Source organism: Chanodichthys erythropterus, chromosome 3, assembly GCF_024489055.1.
Source record: "Chanodichthys erythropterus isolate Z2021 chromosome 3, ASM2448905v1, whole genome shotgun sequence".
Classification (NCBI taxonomy): domain Eukaryota; kingdom Metazoa; phylum Chordata; class Actinopteri; order Cypriniformes; family Xenocyprididae; genus Chanodichthys; species Chanodichthys erythropterus.
In genome coordinates, this window is record NC_090223.1 from 18,530,826 (window position 1) to 18,552,590 (window position 21,765).

A 21,765-nucleotide genomic window follows, 5' to 3' on the forward strand; every position below is an offset into this window, starting at 1 on the left:
TACACAGGGCTTTATACACGCGTCTCACATCTGCATTTATACCACAAAAAAAACAAACAAACATGTGAAAATAAAGGGAAATTAAAAGAAACATAAAACACAGCGCCATTTCTGCCCCCAATCGACCCTCAGCATCTATGCACATCTTAATTTTGGCCTAAACTGGGGCAGTTACTGTTGACAGTGAAGTCACCAGCAGGAACAGCAATCAAACCTGACCTGAGATCAGTCGTCCCGGCTTTAAACCCTGCATCATCTATTAGAACAGAAAGAAAAAAAAAAAAAAACCTGATCTCAGACCAGAAAAACCTACAAAAAGCTGGTACATTCCAGAATGAACTTCTAGCTTACTACTTTCACAAACTGTGCACATACATACTATATACTGCAGAAATAGTAGTAGTATACTAGTCTGAACGTACCCAGTGACTCCATTGACAACAATAAGACTTTTATAACATTCAACCAAGCAAAAAGCTCTTAGAGCTGCCGCACTAAACATTCATTATCAACACTCTGCTGTGAAAAAAGACTCAATTGTATAGACTAGAAAGCATAGCCTTTAGATTTCCATCCAAAGAACCAATAGCAATACTGTGGATGCTGTGTTTAATGAAACTCCATTAGAGGTATACGGAGGAATTGCAGCTCCTCCCTATAGGAGAAAAAGCTATTAATGTACTTTCTGTACAATATACATATATATATATATATAATCTTTATGTTGCTGCGAGTTATGGTGTGAGGTCCGGCTGCTAGCGTTCCCTGAGACAGAATACTAAAGGCTATTTGAAAATTGAGGGTGCAGAAGGTTTTTAATGCCCAAAATAGAGGACATAATCGCGGGTTTCGCTTTTACTCCCTGTTATATACTTCATAATATATCAAAACACTATGTTACTTAGCTCTGAGTAATAGATATATATATATGCTATCATAGATTTCTCTTGTACTACTCTGGATTTGTTGTGCCTTGAAAATATTCAAACAGTATTATATAGGAAAAATACTGTACAAAAAAAGCAACTTATAGAATAGTTTTCATATATATATATATATAAACATTAAAACTCTGTTTTATCAATAAATCTGTGTGCTGTATCTTTTGGTCTGCAGTAAACAAACTGATTGGGTTTCAACCACAGTATTTGAGACAACACCGTCCTGCTTAACGAACGCCTCAAAACCTCTTCAAACACATTCATTACAGTCATACAGCCGACAGACACGCGAAGCTACAAAAACGAAAGAAAAAAAAAAAAAACACTACAAATATTATTTTTTTGTACTGACTTAAAAACAAATAAAAATTCTAAAACATGCTGTGGGTGAAAAAAAAATATAGTAAAAAAAAAAAGAAAAGAAAAAAAGATCCATTCTAAAAAAAAAAGAGAGAAAAAAAAAGACCCATTTACAATTAGCTTGAGACCGCAACTCTGAAACAATAATCATGCTGAAATATCCAATAAAACAATAAGGAAAAATTACTATACAGCCATAACAATAAGAACAGCTATAACAATAGTAGTAATTAACAGCTGAATATTTTTGAAAAAAATCTTCCATTCAAAAAAAAGTCCATAAATATATCAGGCAGATTATAGTGTAGGTAGAAACATTGCACCAGATCAGATTGTGAAACACGCATTAGTGCAGGGAGTTAGAGCGAGAGAGAGAGAGAGAGAGAAACAGAGACAAATAATGGATTCAGCAGTTTTGGAGGGAAAGTTTTGGAGGGAAAGTTTCTGCACTACAGCAAGTACATGATGGCGCTATGAAACAGGCTTTGCAGAAACTTTAGAGTAGAAGAATCTAGCTTACATTTCATGTGTTTTGCCCTCTGAAGAGATTCAGGCTTATTGCTCCATGGACAATACAGAAAAGACGCAAAAAACTACGCTGGTGTTGGTTTAAAAGTAATGATGAAAATAAAACAGACGAAACACAAAGAACAGGAAACAAACATTGTGTTCTGATGCTAGCTAGTGTTATACACACTTTACAGAACGAAAGGTGTCGGTGCATTACAGCTATTCAACTAAAATACAATAATATACACAAAAATAAGCTTGAGCAACAGGAAGTGGGCGGAGCCTCTGGGAAGAGGGGGATGGACCGAGCGGATGATTGACAGACAGGAGGGCGAGAAGAGAGGAAAATATTTATCAGTCCGTGTTTGAAAACATTCCAGAGAAAACGAGAACCATGTAGAATCATTTCCAAATAAACGATCCGTCGTTGGCGAAGGAATAAATGGACGAACGAACAAATAAAAGGAAAGAGAGAGAAGTGAAATTCCTACTTGAGAGGAGAAAGACAGACACTGAAACACAAACGAAAAACACGTCAACTCAAATATCGAGAGAGAAACGTGAAAAAATTCGAGGAGAATTTGGTGCCTCTTAAAGGGGCACACAGAAGTCCCTGGGGGGTGGGTCATTTGTGGATGTGGGCGGGGCTTGTGTGGGGATGGGAGGTGCTCACAGAGGGCCGTGTCGCGCCTCGTATTTGGCCAGAACGTTCTTACAGCGGCCGAGTTCCTTCCGCAGGTCGGCCACTTCCTGTCTGAGCGCCGCGTTCTCTTTCTCCAGGAATCCCGCGCGGATGGCGATCTGGTTCTCTTTCAGCCGGCGAGCGTCCCGGGACCGTTTGGCCGCGACATTGTTCTTTCTGCGCCGTGCCCAGTACTTGTCATCCTGCTCGGATACGGAGAGACAAACAAATCAGAAAAAAATAATTATTCTCACAATTCAGTTTGGAATTTTTCCTGGTGACACAAAAATTATACATTATCTTTTTAAAAAAATATGAATAAATCTAAATGAATAGCAGTTTTTTTTTTTAATTTTTGAACAAATTTACACAGTAAAATAATGTTTTCCATTGAAACAGTAATATACTGTAAAACAATGCATTTTGGGTAATATTATTTGTTGTTTTCGAGAAGGTAACCTATAGGCTACTTTCTCGAAAATGACAAATATTACCCAGAATGCATTGTTTTACAGTATATTACTGTATATTACTATTTATTTGTACAACATTAACAAAATATAATATTATTATTACTGTTGTTGTTTCACAAATATTTGGAGAGAGATAAAATAATAATCATATTTTTTTCTTTATGGTGCTTTATGGTTTAATGTTTGTGCTTTTACCTTCATGTCATCTGGAATGAAGACTTTGCGCGCCTTCTTGATCATGGGCTGCGGCTTCAGCTCCTCCGCGCTGAATTTGCGCTTGCGAGGGTCGAAGATTTCCTGTCCCGGGACGCTGGAGAGGGCGAGGTCAGCGGGGTCGGGCTCGTACCCGACCGGAACCTGGATGGAGTCTGGATCTATCGGACTGGGCGTGTCACGTGAAGAGGGCAGAACTGAAGGCGAAAGAGAGAGAGAGAAGAGAGAAAAGGACTTTAATTATAATATTAACCAACATTGTTACATTACATGTGACCCGTGCTGGCAAAATGAGTCGCAATGAGCAAATGAGTTATTGTTATTTTAACATTTTCTATTAAAAATCAGTCAAAAATTATGTATGATTGGTTGGAATCTGACAAAAAATGATTGAGCCACACCTGTTTTAAGTTGATAGAGTCAGCAAAGAAAAATCGAGTTGAAGGCTCCAAAACAAAATCACCTAGCAACCATAAAAAAGCCCTGTTAATAGCACCAAATTTAGCACGAGCCAAGTCAAATATAGGTAGAAATATATATTCAACGTTTTCTTCATAATTCCACAATTGTTTAATGAAACAGACCGCATACTGTACAGATCTATAATATATGTTACATATCAGATTTTTTCCCACCAACAGTTAACCAAACGTTTACTTAAGACATAACAGATAATGTTTGCGTGAATATTCGCCAAGACAGAGTTTTTTTAAATACTGTAATTCTGTGTAATGGTGTGTATATATCGGGATCGAAGCGCGCGTCGTGTTCGCGCGCTTAATTCGGATCTGTCAGTCAGCGCAAGTAAGATCGTTTTGTTTACATCACCATGAGTTTTAAAATAACATTTCATTGGTTCAGACTCATACCATCGAGAATTCGCTATGATAAGTCCTTCACAACGACACCAAACTTGTGCTGAGAGGAAGTGCGAGTCGTCGAGAAGCGGGCGGAGAAAAACGGCATTTTTTATGAAGAAAGGAAAGGTAGGCTACTTCTATCAGAAAACATACAAATAAAGACACTTTTAGCTGTTTAATTGCTATTTGGAGCATCACAAGACGAGGGCTTAATGAACTCATTTTTGAGAAGCTCAAATTCGACCAAAATTTACATTTCTACAGACTCTTTTTGACAGCACGGGTCACATATTATGCTTATCAGACAAGAGACATTTATTTAAAAAGGTAAATATGATTTAGTGTAAATATGCACTACCATTTCTGACCACAAGAAGGCACATGAACCCATCTTATAGCCATACATGTTCACACATTTACACATACACACATAAAATATTACTAAACATGATAAATAAATAAAAATCATTAATTAAAAATTAATTATACTATAAAAATTAAGCATTATTTATTATATTGTATAGCTATTTCTTAATATATATTTATATAAATAAGTTCACTGATGCAGTAAAGGCGACTGTGTGAATGATTTACCAAAAGACGTCAAGAGCAAGAGAGATGTGTGTGTGTGTTTCTGTTCATTAGTGAAGGATTAGAAGATCAAATTAAACTCTTGACTGATTTAAACAGTAGCTGAGAGTGCCAAGAGCTGGCATACAGCCACACACGCAATCACCACACAACAACACTGCCTAAATCACACAACCGCAACACACAACCTGCACTGATATGAGGAACTGTTACAACACGGCAGGGGTCAAGGTGAAGCTGTTTGCTGAGGGAGGTTTCATCATGTCCGAGATTGCTGTTTAAGCCTGACGAAGCAGTATGTGTGTGTGTGTGTGTGTGTGTGTGTGTGTTTTCCCTGTCTGATTACAAACAACTTGACAGTTGAATCATGAAGGACTTTATCTAAACTGACCCAACCATGACCCGCTTTATGACGGTCAAACGGTCAAAGTGATTTCTTTCATCTTTTCTGAGTGAGGCGAAATGATAATCTTACTTGTGAGATAAAATTATTAATACACTCGATTAGATTATTACAGAAAATCACAATTATTTCTAGATTTGATATTTAGATTTATCTACAAAATTTTCATATAACAAATTATTAGTAAGTTATTATTCATCCATAATAAATATATATTGATACATACAGTGGCCGAGAGAGCTCAACGCGCTGCAAATGAGAAAACATCTTCATCAGTTTGACAACACATGCGCTGCAAACTCCACAACACTTACAAATAGTGAAACGCGCTGCAAATAAATAAAACATCTTCATCAGTTTGACAACACATGCGCTGCAAACTCCACAACACTTACAAATAGTGAAACGCGCTGCAAATAAATAAAACATCTTCATCAGTTTGACAACACATGCGCTGCAAACTCCACAACACTTACAAATAGTGAAACGCGCTGCAAATAAATAAAACATCTTCATCAGTTTGACAACACATGCGCTGCAAACTCCACAACACTTACAAATAGTGAAACGCGCTGCAAATAAATAAAACATCTTCATCAGTTTGACAACACATGCGCTGCAAACTCCACAACACTTACAAATAGTGAAACGCGCTGCAAATAAATAAAACATCTTCATCAGTTTGACAACACATATGCTGCAAACTCCACAACACTTACAAAAAGAAAAACGCGCTGCAAATAAAGAAAACATCTTCATCAGTTTGACAACACATGCGCTGCAAACTCCACATGTTTTCTTTATTTGCAGCGCGTTTCACTATTTGTAAGTGTTGTGGAGTTTGCAGCGCGTGTGTTGTCAAACTGATGAAGATGTTTTCTTTATTTGCAGCGCGTTTTTCTTTTTGTAAGTGTTGTGGAGTTTGCAGCATATGTGTTGTCAAACTGATGAAGATGTTTTCTTTATTTGCAGCACGTTTCACTATTTGTAAGTGTTGTGGAGTTTGCAGCGCGTGTGTTGTCAAACTGATGAAGATGTTTTCTTTATTTGCAGCGCGTTGAGCTCTCTCGGCCACCGTAGATACATAATAAATATCAATATTAAAAAAAAGCCTGTGAAGTAAAGTGTGTGTGTGTGTGTGTGTCATTCTTGTCATCTGTCTCTCTCTATCTCAGTCAATCTGAGAGCCTGAACTTGGCCTCAGAGGTGAGGGGGTGGAGCTGTGCTGACCAATCACAGGCCAGGGCCAGAATGGTGGGCGGGGTCTGAGGACAGCAGTGCACTATGATGAAGCTGTGCCATAATGAAAGTATGCGAGCGCTGCTGAGGTCCTGCTCCGTTGGGTGGCAGATCGTTCAGGGGTGTGACTGTGACCGTCCTGTGAACCCTGGCCTTCACTTCCTTAAGCACACACACTGAGGGAAGGGAGGCGTCTGTGCTTGGGGAAGTCGACGGGTGCAGGAAAAAGACGCCCTATCAAGCTCTATTTTAACCAGCGATAGCCCTGATAAGAGGTGAAACGAGCCATGAGAGGCCGAAACAGACATCACTGATAAAACAAGCTACATGCAACTATGAATGGTTTAAGAGTGAAACCAAAAATATATGGACACACTTGAAAATGCCTGAATGTCACTGCATTTGACAAGCCATTGTGTTTATCGTAAAGAAAGATCTCAAGCAAACAAATTTGGCAAACTGAAGTGACCTGATATATTGTTTGGGCCGCTGTACGTGTTTCTACATTCACAATTAACACACTAAAACATAATATAACTGAAAGAAGTAGAATTATTATGGAATTCAATTCATATGATTGCATATAACTGCTGTAAGTGTTGTTTTTAATTATGAATTTAATTTTCTCACTATAATTTATTAATTTACAGATTCATTCACACACATACTGTAATTATTTACAAAAACTTTGTTATATTACACTATAGTGTTAAAACTAATTGTATGAAATGCCACAAAAACCCGCTAAAACGTTTATTTCATATAAAATTTATATAAATCTGTTATTGAGTTCACTGAAATTTTAGAGAGTAAAACCATTAAAATCCTACTGAGAATAAACTTTAATTTAGATTTATTTTATATATATATATAAAAATAATGTTTTTATATTAGTCTAAATAATAACAGTTATAAATAATATCATAATCTTAAACATTAATATGTAAGAGAGATAATATATCAGAGGCACAACAAAGGATGCCGATGTAAGATACCAGATAAAAGCCGGATAATGGGATTTAGCACGAGGAAAAGCTTTCCATTGGCTGTTTGAGTGACTGTGTGCATCTCGGCTTGTCCTTGTACCAGGAATTGATCCGAGCTGGAATTCTGATCTTTCCTGAAATCATAAAATCCCTCTAAAGCCTCTAGCAGTGAGGAATAGAGTTGGGAGGCCTGATTTATTTTAGTTAATCTTTTTTTTTGAAATACCTGATTCTTTGAGTCAACAGCAGAGAGGTGTGTATAATAGCAAACAACGCACCAGTTCACGAAGCACACACAAATTCAAATTCACATCCGACAGAGAAAATATACGTTAAATTTGTTTACATGCAATACTATATATATTTTTCTTGAAATAAAAGAAGAAAAAATGGCTTGAATGGCCTTCAAAATAGTGCAGTTACAACATCTACCAGCAGAAGCTGAACTACACTACCATTAAAAAGTTTTTTAAATGATTATTTTGAAAGACATTAACATGTTTATTCAGCAGGATGCACTAAATTGATCAAAAGTGACAGTAAAGACATTTATAATGTTACAAAAGATTTCTATTTCAAATAAATGCTGTTCTTTTGAAATTTCTATTAATCAAAGAATCCTGAAAAATAAAATGTATCGCAGTTTCCACAAAAATATGAAGCCACACAACTGTTTTCAACATTGATAATCATCAGAAATGTTTCTTGAGCATCAAATAGTGTAGACTAACCAGCCAAATCTTGACTGCATCAAATGAATCATTAAAAAGAAATGATTCATTAGAACATCTCATTTGCCAACAGGACATCAGATCAGGACCCTGATTGTTAACCAGATCAAACACGAACCCAATACAAGATCCAGAACACACGCTATGAGACTGAGCATCACATAGTTTCTGACCTCTGTGTGTGTGTCCGTGTGTGTGTGTGTGTTACTGCTACTACTATCACTATCTTAAATCCATTCTGTCATTCAAAGCTGAAGAATAACCCTTTACCCTTCCTCGTTTCACTCTGCCAACAGTAGATAAACGTTACTCCCGCCGGCCTCTCACGCACATGCAGAACAAAGTCCACCATTACAGCTGTTTGACAGACAATTACAGAGACAAATCGACCTGAAGACATTCTAGTGACAGAATCGCAGCTGGAGACTGTTTACTGAGTACAGACTAAGCAGAACGCAATTAAAAACACCCTGAAGTGCAATTCACATTTTAATTGAAAGAAGTCAAATTAAAATGGGATTAAATTCATATAAATGCTGTAAATGTAGCTATGAATAATGCATACTTTTTTTTATTATAAATTTACTTTAAATTATAAAATTACTATAAATTATTCATTCATACACATATATGGAATATTTACAAAAACATTTTATTATTAAAAATCATTATTTATAGATGCAACTTAGAAAATGGAATTTATGTAAACAAAGTCTTTGACTTTGTACTTAAAATATTTATATTTAATATTAAAATATAGCCTACAAAATATTGACATTTAAAATACAGAATATTCATATTAAAGGTGCTAAAGAGGATGTTTTGTTTTATACATTTTTGCAATATTACTTGAAACTGTCTTTACTAACTGATAAAAGACTATTTATTAGGTGCACTGAAAGTAATAATATTAATATACATCATCTGTGCACGAGGTAGGGCCTTAAAAACATCAGCCAATCGTTTACGCGATCATCGCATAAACGATTGGCCCTCTGGCTTGTCAATCACTGCCGTGACGTTCCTTGTGAGAGACGAGCGCGGCTGTGCGCTCCAGTAACTTTCCACACTCCACAGGCGCCGCATGCAATGTTTTTGTCAGGAGACAGGAGTAACAACTGCAGATTATGAGTTACCAGCGGTGAGTCCGACATAATGAATCCAATAACACGACACAGTGAATGCCGGTGGTAAAAACCCGTGTTCCAATACTCGTGCACGAGTTTTGGGAGGCGTTCCCTCGAAAAACTCACTAACAGTCTTTGGATTCTCAGTCGAAGAAAAGATCCTCTAAAAATATTTGATGGCTCTTAATTTGACAGCACTGAACTTTATTTAGTACAGGTATTCTACATATCAGAGAATTAATTATTTATCTGTGTTGAATTTCTGTGAATTTCAATTCCTGTGTTGTATTCAATTCAATTTCAACTCAAGAATTGTCTCTTTTCATCCCTCCAATTGCAAACTGCAATTCCTGTGTGCTGTGGTCAATTCAATTAAAATTCAGCTAAAGAAAAAAAGAAAGAAAACATGAAATACTGAATGCTGCAGCTTCCAGCCGATGTCAGTGTGAACGAGGCTTTGATATGGAAACCCTTTTATATCTCTTCCCATCTGCATGCATGTGTGTTTCTGATATACAGTTTGTGTTTCTGCATTATTTGTTGCTGGTGTTCACAGGTTGTTTGAAAGCGTCAGATCAGCACGTGAATCGGCCATGACACAGGCAATGTGAGTCTCAGTGAGAACATTCTGTCCTTCTGCTACAGCAAACGAGAGAGAGACAGACAGGTGGGGGCAGGGGGCGTGGCCTGCTGTGTGGGGAGTGGCCTGCCTTGACAAACTCTCTCTCTGCTGCTCGTCAGCAGTGCAGCACACGCAGCAGCATGTGTTTATCACATGTCAGCACACACTGCTTTGGGAACGCGCGGACTTCACGTGAGCTGAAATGTGCGGAGCAGTGCCTGACCGCTCGTCTAGACCGAACACACACACACAGGCACATGGAAACGCACATGCAGAAATGTAAACATGCACTGAAAAGACACACACACACACACACACACACACATCCTGCAGCGTACAGTGAAGCGCATGAGGGAACGTTCATCGCATCCACTCGGGTCAGATCTTTACACCATCACTTATGTTTCAGACCAGGACTGTGGAATGCGAAATGAAACCTATAAACGGATAATCACAGCGAGATGTCTAATAAAACCTGTCAGGGTTACTGTACAGCCACTTCACTTTTATTCCCTTCAAGTGGCTATAAAGACTCCAGTTTTTATAAATGCTGACAATAAACACACACAACTTCTCTCATTTCTACTTATACAAATGGATGAATCTTCTGAAACATTTCAAAACATCCCCAGTTCATATTTCACCACAAAAACAAAATAAAGAGAAAATGAATTATCCTGGGTCAGACGTAACAACCCAGTACTGGGTAGCTTTTCTGTTACCCAGATCCTGGGTCAGACGTAACAACCCAGTATTCTGTAGTTTTTGTGTTACCCAGATCCTGGTTAGACGTAACAACCCAGTTTTTGTGTTACCCAGATCCTAGGTCAGACATAACAACCCAGTGTTTGGATAGTTTTTTTTTTTTAACCCATATCCTGGGTCAGACATAACAACCCAGTATTGGGTAGTTTTTGTGTTACCCAGCTCCTGGGTCAGACGTAACAACCCAGTATTCGGTAGTTTTTGTGTTACCCAGATCCTGGGTCAGACATAACAATTTGAGTAGTTTTTGTGTTACTCAGCTCCTGGGTCAGACGTAACAACCCAGTGTTTGGGTAGTTTTTTTTTGTTTAGTTTTTAACCCAGATCCTGGGTCAGACGTAACAACCCAGTATTGGGTAGTTTTTGTGTTACCCACATCCTGGGTCAGACATAACAATTTGAGTAGTTTTTGTGTTACCCAGCTCCTGGGTCAGACGTAACAACCCAGTATTCAGTAGTTTTTGTGTTACCCAGATCCTGGGTCAGACATAACAATTTGGGTAGTTTTTGTGTTACCCAGCTCCTGGGTCAGACGTAACAACCCAGTATTCAGTAGTTTTTGTGTTACCCAGATCCTGGGTCAGACATAACAATTTGAGTAGTTTTTGTGTTACCCAGCTCCTGGGTCAGACGTAACAACCCAGTATTCAGTAGTTTTTGTGTTACCCAGATCCTGGGTCAGACATAACAATTTGGGTAGTTTTTGTGTTACCCAGCTCCTGGGTCAGACGTAACAACCCAGTATTCGGTAGTTTTTGTGTTACCCAGATCCTGGGTCAGACATAACAATTTGAGTAGTTATTGTGTTACTCAGCTCCTGGGTCAGACGTAACAACCCAGTGTTTGGGTAGTTTTTTTTTGTTTAGTTTTTAACCCAGATCCTGGGTCAGACGTAACAACCCAGTATTGGGTAGTTTTTGTGTTACCCACATCCTGGGTCAGACATAACAATTTGAGTAGTTTTTGTGTTACCCAGCTCCTGGGTCAGACGTAACAACCCAGTATTCGGTAGTTTTTGTGTTACCCAGATCCTGGGTCAGACATAACAATTTGAGTAGTTTTTGTGTTACTCAGCTCCTGGGTCAGACGTAACAACCCAGTGTTTGGGTAGTTTTTTTTTGTTTAGTTTTTAACCCAGATCCTGGGTCAGACGTAACAACCCAGTATTGGGTAGTTTTTGTGTTACCCACATCCTGGGTCAGACATAACAATTTGAGTAGTTTTTGTGTTACCCAGCTCCTGGGTCAGACGTAACAACCCAGTATTCAGTAGTTTTTGTGTTACCCAGATCCTGGGTCAGACATAACAATTTGGGTAGTTTTTGTGTTACCCAGCTCCTGGGTCAGACGTAACAACCCAGTATTCAGTAGTTTTTGTGTTACCCAGATCCTGGGTCAGACATAACAATTTGAGTAGTTTTTGTGTTACCCAGCTCCTGGGTCAGACGTAACAACCCAGTATTCAGTAGTTTTTGTGTTACCCAGATCCTGGGTCAGACATAACAATTTGGGTAGTTTTTGTGTTACCCAGCTCCTGGGTCAGACGTAACAACCCAGTATTCGGTAGTTTTTGTGTTACCCAGATCCTGGGTCAGACATAACAATTTGAGTAGTTATTGTGTTACTCAGCTCCTGGGTCAGACGTAACAACCCAGTGTTTGGGTAGTTTTTTTTTGTTTAGTTTTTAACCCAGATCCTGGGTCAGACGTAACAACCCAGTATTGGGTAGTTTTTGTGTTACCCACATCCTGGGTCAGACATAACAATTTGAGTAGTTTTTGTGTTACCCAGCTCCTGGGTCAGACGTAACAACCCAGTATTCGGTAGTTTTTGTGTTACCCAGATCCTGGGTCAGACATAACAATTTGAGTAGTTTTTGTGTTACTCAGCTCCTGGGTCAGACGTAACAACCCAGTGTTTGGGTAGTTTTTTTTTGTTTAGTTTTTAACCCAGATCCTGGGTCAGACGTAACAACCCAGTATTGGGTAGTTTTTGTGTTACCCACATCCTGGGTCAGACGTAACAATTTGAGTAGTTTTTGTGTTACCCAGCTCCTGGGTCAGACGTAACAACCCAGTATTCAGTAGTTTTTGTGTTACCCAGATCCTGGGTCAGACATAACAATTTGGGTAGTTTTTGTGTTACCCAGCTCCTGGGTCAGACGTAACAACCCAGTATTCGGTAGTTTTTGTGTTACCCAGATCCTGGGTCAGACATAACAATTTGAGTAGTTATTGTGTTACTCAGCTCCTGGGTCAGACGTAACAACCCAGTGTTTGGGTAGTTTTTTTTTGTTTAGTTTTTAACCCAGATCCTGGGTCAGACGTAACAACCCAGTATTGGGTAGTTTTTGTGTTACCCACATCCTGGGTCAGACATAACAATTTGAGTAGTTTTTGTGTTACCCAGCTCCTGGGTCAGACGTAACAACCCAGTATTCGGTAGTTTTTGTGTTACCCAGATCCTGGGTCAGACATAACAATTTGAGTAGTTTTTGTGTTACTCAGCTCCTGGGTCAGACGTAACAACCCAGTGTTTGGGTAGTTTTTTTTTGTTTAGTTTTTAACCCAGATCCTGGGTCAGACGTAACAACCCAGTATTGGGTAGTTTTTGTGTTACCCACATCCTGGGTCAGACGTAACAATTTGAGTAGTTTTTGTGTTACCCAGCTCCTGGGTCAGACGTAACAACCCAGTATTCAGTAGTTTTTGTGTTACCCAGATCCTGGGTCAGACATAACAATTTGGGTAGTTTTTGTGTTACCCAGCTCCTGGGTCAGACGTAACAACCCAGTATTCGGTAGTTTTTGTGTTACCCAGATCCTGGGTCAGACATAACAATTTGAGTAGTTATTGTGTTACTCAGCTCCTGGGTCAGACGTAACAACCCAGTGTTTGGGTAGTTTTTTTTTGTTTAGTTTTTAACCCAGATCCTGGGTCAGACGTAACAACCCAGTATTGGGTAGTTTTTGTGTTACCCACATCCTGGGTCAGACATAACAATTTGAGTAGTTTTTGTGTTACCCAGCTCCTGGGTCAGACGTAACAACCCAGTATTCAGTAGTTTTTGTGTTACCCAGATCCTGGGTCAGACATAACAATTTGAGTAGTTTTTGTGTTACTCAGCTCCTGGGTCAGACGTAACAACCCAGTGTTTGGGTAGTTTTTTTGTTTGTTTAGTTTTTAACCCAGATCCTGGGTCAGACGTAACAATTTGGGTAGTTTTTGTGTTACCCAGCTCCAGGGTCAGACGTAACAACCCAGTATTCGGTAGTTTTTGTGTTACCCAGATCCTGGGTCAGACATAACAATTTGAGTAGTTTTTGTGTTACTCAGCTCCTGGGTCAGACGTAACAACCCAGTGTTTGGGTAGTTTTTTTTTTGTTTAGTTTTTAACCCAGATCCTGGGTCAGACGTAACAACCCAGTATTGGGTAGTTTTTGTGTTACCCACATCCTGGTCAGACGTAACAACCAAGTGTTTGAGTAGTTTTTGTCACACCCAGATCCTGGGTCAGACGTAACAACCCAGTGTTTGGGTAGTTTTTGTGTTACCCTGATCCTGGGTCAGACGTAAGGACCCAGTGTTGGGTAGTTTTTGTATTACCCAGATCCTGGGTCAGACGTAAGGACCCAGTGTTTGGGTAGTTTTTGTGTTACCCAGATCCTAGGTCAGACATAACAACCCAGTGTTTGGATAGTTTTTTTTTTTTTAACCCATATCCTGGGTCAGACATAACAACCCAGTATTGGGTAGTTTTTGTGTTACCCAGCTCCTGGGTCAGACGTAACAACCCAGTATTCAGTAGTTTTTGTGTTACCCAGATCCTGGGTCAGACATAACAATTTGGGTAGTTTTTGTGTTACCCAGCTCCTGGGTCAGACGTAACAACCCAGTATTCGGTAGTTTTTGTGTTACCCAGATCCTGGGTCAGACATAACAATTTGAGTAGTTTTTGTGTTACTCAGCTCCTGGGTCAGACGTAACAACCCAGTGTTTGGGTAGTTTTTTTTTTGTTTTGTTTTTAACCCAGATCCTGGGTCAGACGTAACAACCCAGTATTGGGTAGTTTTTGTGTTACCCACATCCTGGTCAGATGTAACAACCAAGTGTTTGAGTAGTTTTTGTCTCACCCAGATCCTGGGTCAGACGTAACAACCCAGTGTTTGGGTAGTTTTTGTGTTACCCGGATCCTGGGTCAGACGTAAGGACCCAGTGTTGGGTAGTTTTTGTATTACCCAGATCCTGGGTCAGACGTAAGGACCCAGTGTTTGGGTAGTTTTTGTGTTACCCAGATCCTAGGTCAGACATAACAACCCAGTGTTTGGGTAGTTTTTTTTTTTTTTAACCCATATCCTGGGTCAGACATAACAACCCAGTATTGGGTAGTTTTTGTGTTACCCAGATCCTGGGTCAGACGTAACAACCCAGTGTTTCGGTAGTTTTTGTGTTACCCAGATCCTGGGTCAGACATAACAACCCAGTGTTTGGGTAGTTTTTTGTTTTGTTTTGTTTTTAACCCAGATCCTGGGTCAGACGTAAGGACCCAGTGTTTGGGTAGTTTTTGTGTTACCCAGCTCCTGGGTCAGACTTAACAACCCAGTGTTTGGGTAGTTTTTTTTTTTTTTTTAACCCATATCCTGGGTCAGACATAACAACCCAGTATTGGGTAGTTTTTGTTTTTTTTAACCCATATCCTGGGTCAGATATAACAACCCAGTATTGGGTAATTTTTGTGTTACCCAGCTCCTGGGTCAGACGTAACAACCCAGTATTGGGTAGTTTTTTTTTTTTTTTAACCCATATCCTGGGTCAGACATAACAACCCAGTATTGGGTAGTTTTTTTTTAACCCATATCCTGGGTCAGACATAACAACCCAGTATTGGGTAGTTTTTGTGTTACCCAGCTCCTGGGTCAGACGTAACAACCCAGTATTCGGTAGTTTTTGTGTTACCCAGATCCTAGGTCAGACATAACAACCCAGTGTTTGGGTAGTTTTTTTTTTTTTTTAACCCATATCCTGGGTCAGATATAACAACCCAGTATTGGGTAATTTTTGTGTTACCCAGCTCCTGGGTCAGACGTAACAACCCAGTATTCGGTAGTTTTTGTGTTACCCAGATCCTTGGTCAGACATAACAATTTGGGTAGTTTTTGTGTTACCCAGCTCCTGGGTCAGACGTAACAACCTAGTGTTTGGGTAGTTTTTGTGTTACCCACATCCTGGTCAGACGTAACAACCAAGTGTTTGAGTAGTTTTTGTCTCACCCAGATCCTGGGTCAGACGTAACAACCCAGTGTTTGGGTAGTTTTTGTGTTACCCAGATCCAGGGTCAGACGTAAGGACCCAGTGTTTGGGAAGTTTTTGTGTTACCCAGCTCCTGGGTCAGACGTAACAACCCAGTATTTGGTAGTTTTTGTGTTACCCAGATCCTTGGTCAGACGTAACAACCCAGTGTTTGGGTAGTTTTTGTGTTACCCAGCTCCTGGGTCAGACGTAACAACCCAGTGTTTGGGTAGTTTTTTTTTTTTTTTTAACCCATATCCTGGGTCAGACATAACAACCCAGTATTGGGTAGTTTTTTTTTTTTAACCCATATCCTGGGTCAGATATAACAACCCAGTATTGGGTAATTTTTGTGTTACCCAGCTCCTGGGTCAGACGTAACAACCCAGTATTCGATAGTTTTTGTGTTACCCAGATCCTTGGTCAGACATAACAATTTGGGTAGTTTTTGTGTTACCCAGCTCCTGGGTCAGACGTAACAACCCAGTGTTTGGGTAGTTTTTTTTTTTTTAAACCCATATCCTGGGTCAGACATAACAACCCAGTATTGGGTAGTTTTTTTTTTAACCCATATCCTGGGTCAGATATAACAACCCAGTATTGGGTAGTTTTTGTGTTACCCAGATCCTGGGTCAGATGTAACAACCCAGTATTGGGTAGTTTTTGTGTTACCCAGATCCTGGTCAGACGTAACAACCAAGTGTTTGAGAAGTTTTTGTCTTACCCAGATCCTGGGTCAGACGTAACAACCCAGTGTTTGAGAAGTTTTTGTGTTACCCAGCTCCTGGGTCAGATGTAACAACCCAGTGTTTGGGTAGTTTTTGTGTTACCCAGATCGTTGGTCAGACGTAACGAACCAGTGTTTGGGTAGTTTTTGTGTTACCCAGATCCTGGGTCAGATGTAACAACCCAGTGTTTGGGTAGTTTTTGTGTTACCCAGCTCCTGGGTCAGACGTAACAACCCAGTGTTTGGGTAGTTTTTTTTTTTTTTTTTAACCAGCTCCTGGGTCAGACGTAACAACCAAGTGTTTGGGTAGTTTTTGTGTTACCCAGCTCCTGGGTCAGACGTAAGGACCCAGTGTTTTTTAGCAATTAATGTGCTTTTAATTTTAATTAAAAGTCATTAAAGTAATTTTTTACTCTAATGGGTGAAAATGTGCTTAATCGTCATAATTTCACACAGCAAAAATCTTAATGCTCTTGAAAACATGCTTGACTTTCTTTATGCATTTTTAAAATATATTTAGTCCTATTCAGGGTGAAACGGACCATGTTTTGTGAGATTTACACAAAAAATCTATGTATGTAGGAATGAACTGGGTGTGTGTGTTTGTTTGTTTTTTTAAGGATCGAAAGCAGCCACTGCTCATTCATGTGTGTGTGCATTACTAACATCCATAAAGTACTTTGGTGTGTCAATAGGATGAATGTTGCAACTTCTGTCTCTAAAGGGTTTCCGACTACATTAGCATTAAAACAAACGTCATCAATTCAAATCGGAGGCGTAACACATGTCTTTGGGAATTTGTTTGTCTAATTTCATAGGTTTAATGACTGGTTCTGGTGGTGTAAAAGTGTGCGAAGTGTCTGTGAAAGTCACTGGCTCGTGAAGGAATGTATAATCAATGTGATGGGTGACTCTGATGGCTCCTCTGGTGCGTTTCGGCTAGAGCTGTCAGTCACGTTAAAGACATTCCTTCATAGTTTGAATAACTACAGTATGGCCGTGTTTCAACCTGGAATTAAGATGCGTTTTGGTCTATTGGATCACAAGTGGAAGACACTAAATACAGGTGTAAACGTTGTGTAAAGCATTTTGAGCTTGTCGAAAACACATTTGACCAGATTGCTTTCGTAGTGGAAACGCTCAAGTGATTGTCAGAGCAGAAACGAAAGATGCTGCTCTCCGTATGTTTTTCCGAAAGTTCTGAAAAAACCCATACATTTACCTGCCCATAGACCTTCCCCCTCAAAGAAATGTTTACACCTGGTATTGAGATGTGTTTTGGTTGATCGGATCACAAGTAGACGAGTGAGACACATACCCATTGACACCAGGGGCCAGTTGTCCAAAAAGTTAAATCTGGATTAGAATGATCTGGATTTGGAAATCCCATGTTTTGCTATCCAGGATCAGGTAATCCATCTTACTTTTGTGCTGTTTTTTCAAAGCAAAATTGGATTGGATCACCCTGATCCAGATACACACTTTTTCAGATTACCAAATCTGGATTACTAGTGCTCTACGGAGCCCCTAAAGGGACATGGTGATGGAAAAATATGAGAGAGGGGGGGACAATTCAATCCTTTTGTGTTCTTCCAGAAAAGTTTTGCATAGTGTTTATCCTAGAAACTTTGCTTGATGGTCTTCTGTGGCTCAAACACTTTCGACCACATGTCATCCACTTGTGATCAGATCGACCAAAACGCTTCTTAATACCAAGTGTAAACAGGGCCTGACATTAACAACTAACGCCCCAATAATGGCACACTGTAAAAAAAAAATATTTTTAAATGATTTGTTATCACATCTTTTCTTCTGTCAAATCAACTTAAATAATTAATGTGGTTCAGATAACATAATATTTAGAGTTTCAGTTGATTAAACCAATCGCCTTTCATTTCAATTAACTCAAAATTTTAAGGAAACCAGCTTACTTTTCTTAAAATTAAACCAACAATTCTTTTTTACAGTGCAGTATAAAAAGAAATGCACTTATGTCTTCTACTGTATATCCTTGCACAATTTCAAATAAATGTTCTCTTTTCCCCTCTGCAACCTCTAGCAAAAAATAAACAATTTGATTTGAAATGCTTCAGAGATAATGCTGCGAATGCAACATGATCCACAAACACCTGACAACATGGACTTCAACCAAACACATACTGCAGACGCCGCTGAGCAAAGTCCAATGAATCTCTCACTTATACGACTTGTCGCTCAAAACTCTGTGACGTTTGCTGGGAGCTTTGGGTAATTACTTTGGTGATTCTTTAAAGGGCTCCAGAGATCAGATATCTTCAGAGCGACAGAAAACAGAAGTGGTGCAGAGGGCATTGAACTTTTCATTGATGATTAACCAATGCAACATGCAGACGATGATTATACGTACACTCTTAAAAATTCTTTATCGGAATCAATGGAATCTTTACATTCCACAAAAGGTTCTTTAGTTGTTGTTTTTTTAAATGTTCTTGACACTAAGAAAAATAACTGATCTCTGAGGTTCATTGGGGAACTAAAAATGGTTCCTCTGTGGCATTGCTGCACCCTTTTGGATCCTTTATTTTTAAGCGTGTACGTGAACAGAAACTACATCTCGGGTGTCATTTAAAGGCTCAGATCGGCCTGGTGCATTAGTGACGTGCTCTACCTGCTCTGCTGGGACTCTGGAGGCAGTTCTGGCCAACAATCCCGGAGTGAACGGAAGTGGTCGCCCGGTTACTGAGATCCACCACAGAAGGTGTAGGCGGGGCGGAGGGAGGCTGTTGTGGCAGGGGCTGCTGGGATGATTGGTTCTGCTCGTTCTGAGAGTTGGCGGGAATATTGTTCTCCAACAGAAACTCCTCTAAATCCATATACTCCAGCTGGAAATTGTCGCCATCGTACGGCAGGGTCTTGTCCCACAGAGTCGGCCCCAAGAAGGCAGACTGAGGGGTGTTTAGACCGTTTCCATCCTCTTCCAACTTCTTTTCCTTCTCTTTCTCTTTCCCGAACCCTGGAGGAACAAGATGGAGGCATTATTGTCACCGTTCACACACATAAAAATTAAATTCTGTGATCTTTTAAGCACATTTATGTTGTCCCAAACATGTATGAAATGCATGTTTCATACAACAAAATATAAACAATTTCTAAACAATAGTTGAGCACATTTAAAACAACCTAATTGCTGAGTTTGTCCATTTTTAACCCAACTTGGGTAGTTTTTAGCACAGCATTTTTTAGAATATATGTACACAGAGCAACATATATGCAACATTATACAAAGCAATATACATATTACAAATATTTACAATAATTTTATAATATCTTTACAATATGCAGTTGCAAAGCACCTTAAAAGTGGTCCGCACAACATTTTGCACATTTGCATTTCAAGATCACAAAACAGCTTACTTTTAAGTTTAATTTTTTGAGTTTGTTACTTTTTTAGCCATGTGATGCTCAGTAGTGCCAGTCACTTGCACTGGAAAAGAGTGGCTGTTTTCCAGCATTTCTCTTTTAGTGTTCCAGAGAACAAACAAAGTATAGTTTTGCAATGACGTGAGGGGGACCTACTCCAAAAATGCAACCAATTCAACATATATAGTGTACGAACTGAAAAAGATGCAAATGCACGCCCTCCTTAGGTGGAGTAACTAAATATAAAGATAAAAACAACATTTTATTTATACTGTAAATATGTGATGAGGACTGATGTAGCTCGAAAACAATCACGCTCAGTGGCGCCCTCTAAAGGGAACTATGAGAACAAATCATCACCATTGCGTGCGAACTTCATCTATCCGCATAAAGTCGGTATTGGTTGAGTAGACGTTGTTTATTCCTCTTCTATGTGAGCAAATGCTGTAACTTACAGCAAAATAAGCCTATTTTAAAAAGATACCATCATGCGTTTCGGCTGAATTCAGTGCGCAATGGATTTATGTCTGTGCGTAAAATGAATGCAATATGCAACAAAAATATCAATAAACATAAACTTCCAGCCCAAACTCACATCAGAATTCAAAGCGATTATACATGACAGCATGCATGCATGAGCAGGAACTGTACAATTGTGAAAACACAGTGACAAGACGCGCTTTTACGCGCAGATTATAAGGAAAGCAAAGCGCGCACCGCGCCTGACACCCGTCAGCTGATGCAGGAGACGCTTTAAACCCCCCCAAAGCAATATCTGTCCATCTTTACCTTCATCGTGATGAAAGGGCAGTTTCATGGGGTTCTCCAGCAGGGATTTCAGGACGCCGTGAGTCGGAGGTAGGAAAGTTGGGTTAATAGGAAGAGGTCGAGACATCTTCTCCATCGCGTAATTGGAAAGAACAATCTTCCTGAAGAAATGAAATAAAATAAAAAAATATCCAATTTATAAAAATAAAAACTTTGCAAAAGGGTATTGGAATAGAGTCCTCAGCCCGTGCGCTGCACCGATGAGCGGCGGCTGTTCTCGCGCGTCCGTGAGGTCGGCTGGCTGGAGCGCAAAAGCGCAACTGATTCGCAATTCCATGTGCGAAGACTGACGTCCGTGACGTCAATGAACAGGCCAAGCTGCTGAATAGAGCCCTGGCCAATGAGAGCGTCGGGGGGCGTGGGCCCCCCCACCCCCCTCCCATCATGACTCAATACATTGTTGCGCGTCCACAATTACATTCTTTTGTGTTTCAACAATGTAAACACTGCAGTATATATTCACCTTATGTTGCTTTTTAAAATATCGACTGAAAAAAGATCACTAGTGTGAAAAGTTTGAAAAAAAACAAAAAAACATAAAAGGGTGTAATTTCAACCTAAAAATGCATTAAATGAATATTGAAACTATATTATGATAGTATTAGTATTTTGAATTAGCTTTTATTTTAACATTTTCAATTTAAATTTTTAGTAATTTTGATAGTGCTTTTGTCATTTTTTATATTAGTTATATATAGTTATTTATGTTATTTTTATTATCTTAGTTACCAAGCAATATTTTTAATTTTCATCTAATATTTATATATATATATATATATATATATATATATATATATATATATATATATATATATATATATATATATATATATTTTTCAGCTTTATTTCAATAAAAATCTATATTTTTTAATAGTTTTAGTTCACAATAATAACACTGTAATATAGTGAGTCTGTTCCAAATAGTGCTCTGAAATGCTCTACATAGGCAACAATGCCTTACAATGTCACCTACTCAGGCAGCTCACTTGGTTTTTAAAAGCTTTATTGTACAATATAGTAG

General features: G+C 39.1%; 1 protein-coding gene across 2 annotated transcripts; it reads right to left on the reverse strand.

Annotated features, from left to right (window-relative positions):
* Positions 1–1,328: 1,328 nt before the first annotated feature.
* On the reverse strand, positions 1,329–21,042 carry hlfa (HLF transcription factor, PAR bZIP family member a). Of its 2 annotated transcripts, none has more exons than XM_067381227.1 (4): positions 20,706–21,042; positions 19,165–19,509; positions 3,162–3,376; positions 1,329–2,699 (listed from the first exon to the last, which is right to left on the reverse strand). In XM_067381227.1, the coding sequence occupies exons 1-4, from the start codon at positions 20,818–20,820 to the stop codon at positions 2,481–2,483; spliced, it is 894 nt and encodes a 297-aa protein (XP_067237328.1). In that variant the 5' UTR covers positions 20,821–21,042; the 3' UTR covers positions 1,329–2,480. The 2 variants fall into 2 exon arrangements, with proteins under 2 accessions (XP_067237328.1, XP_067237329.1); XM_067381228.1 differs by having other exon boundaries at positions 1,329–2,696; positions 20,706–21,041.
* Between the last annotated feature and the right edge of the window lie 723 nt (positions 21,043–21,765).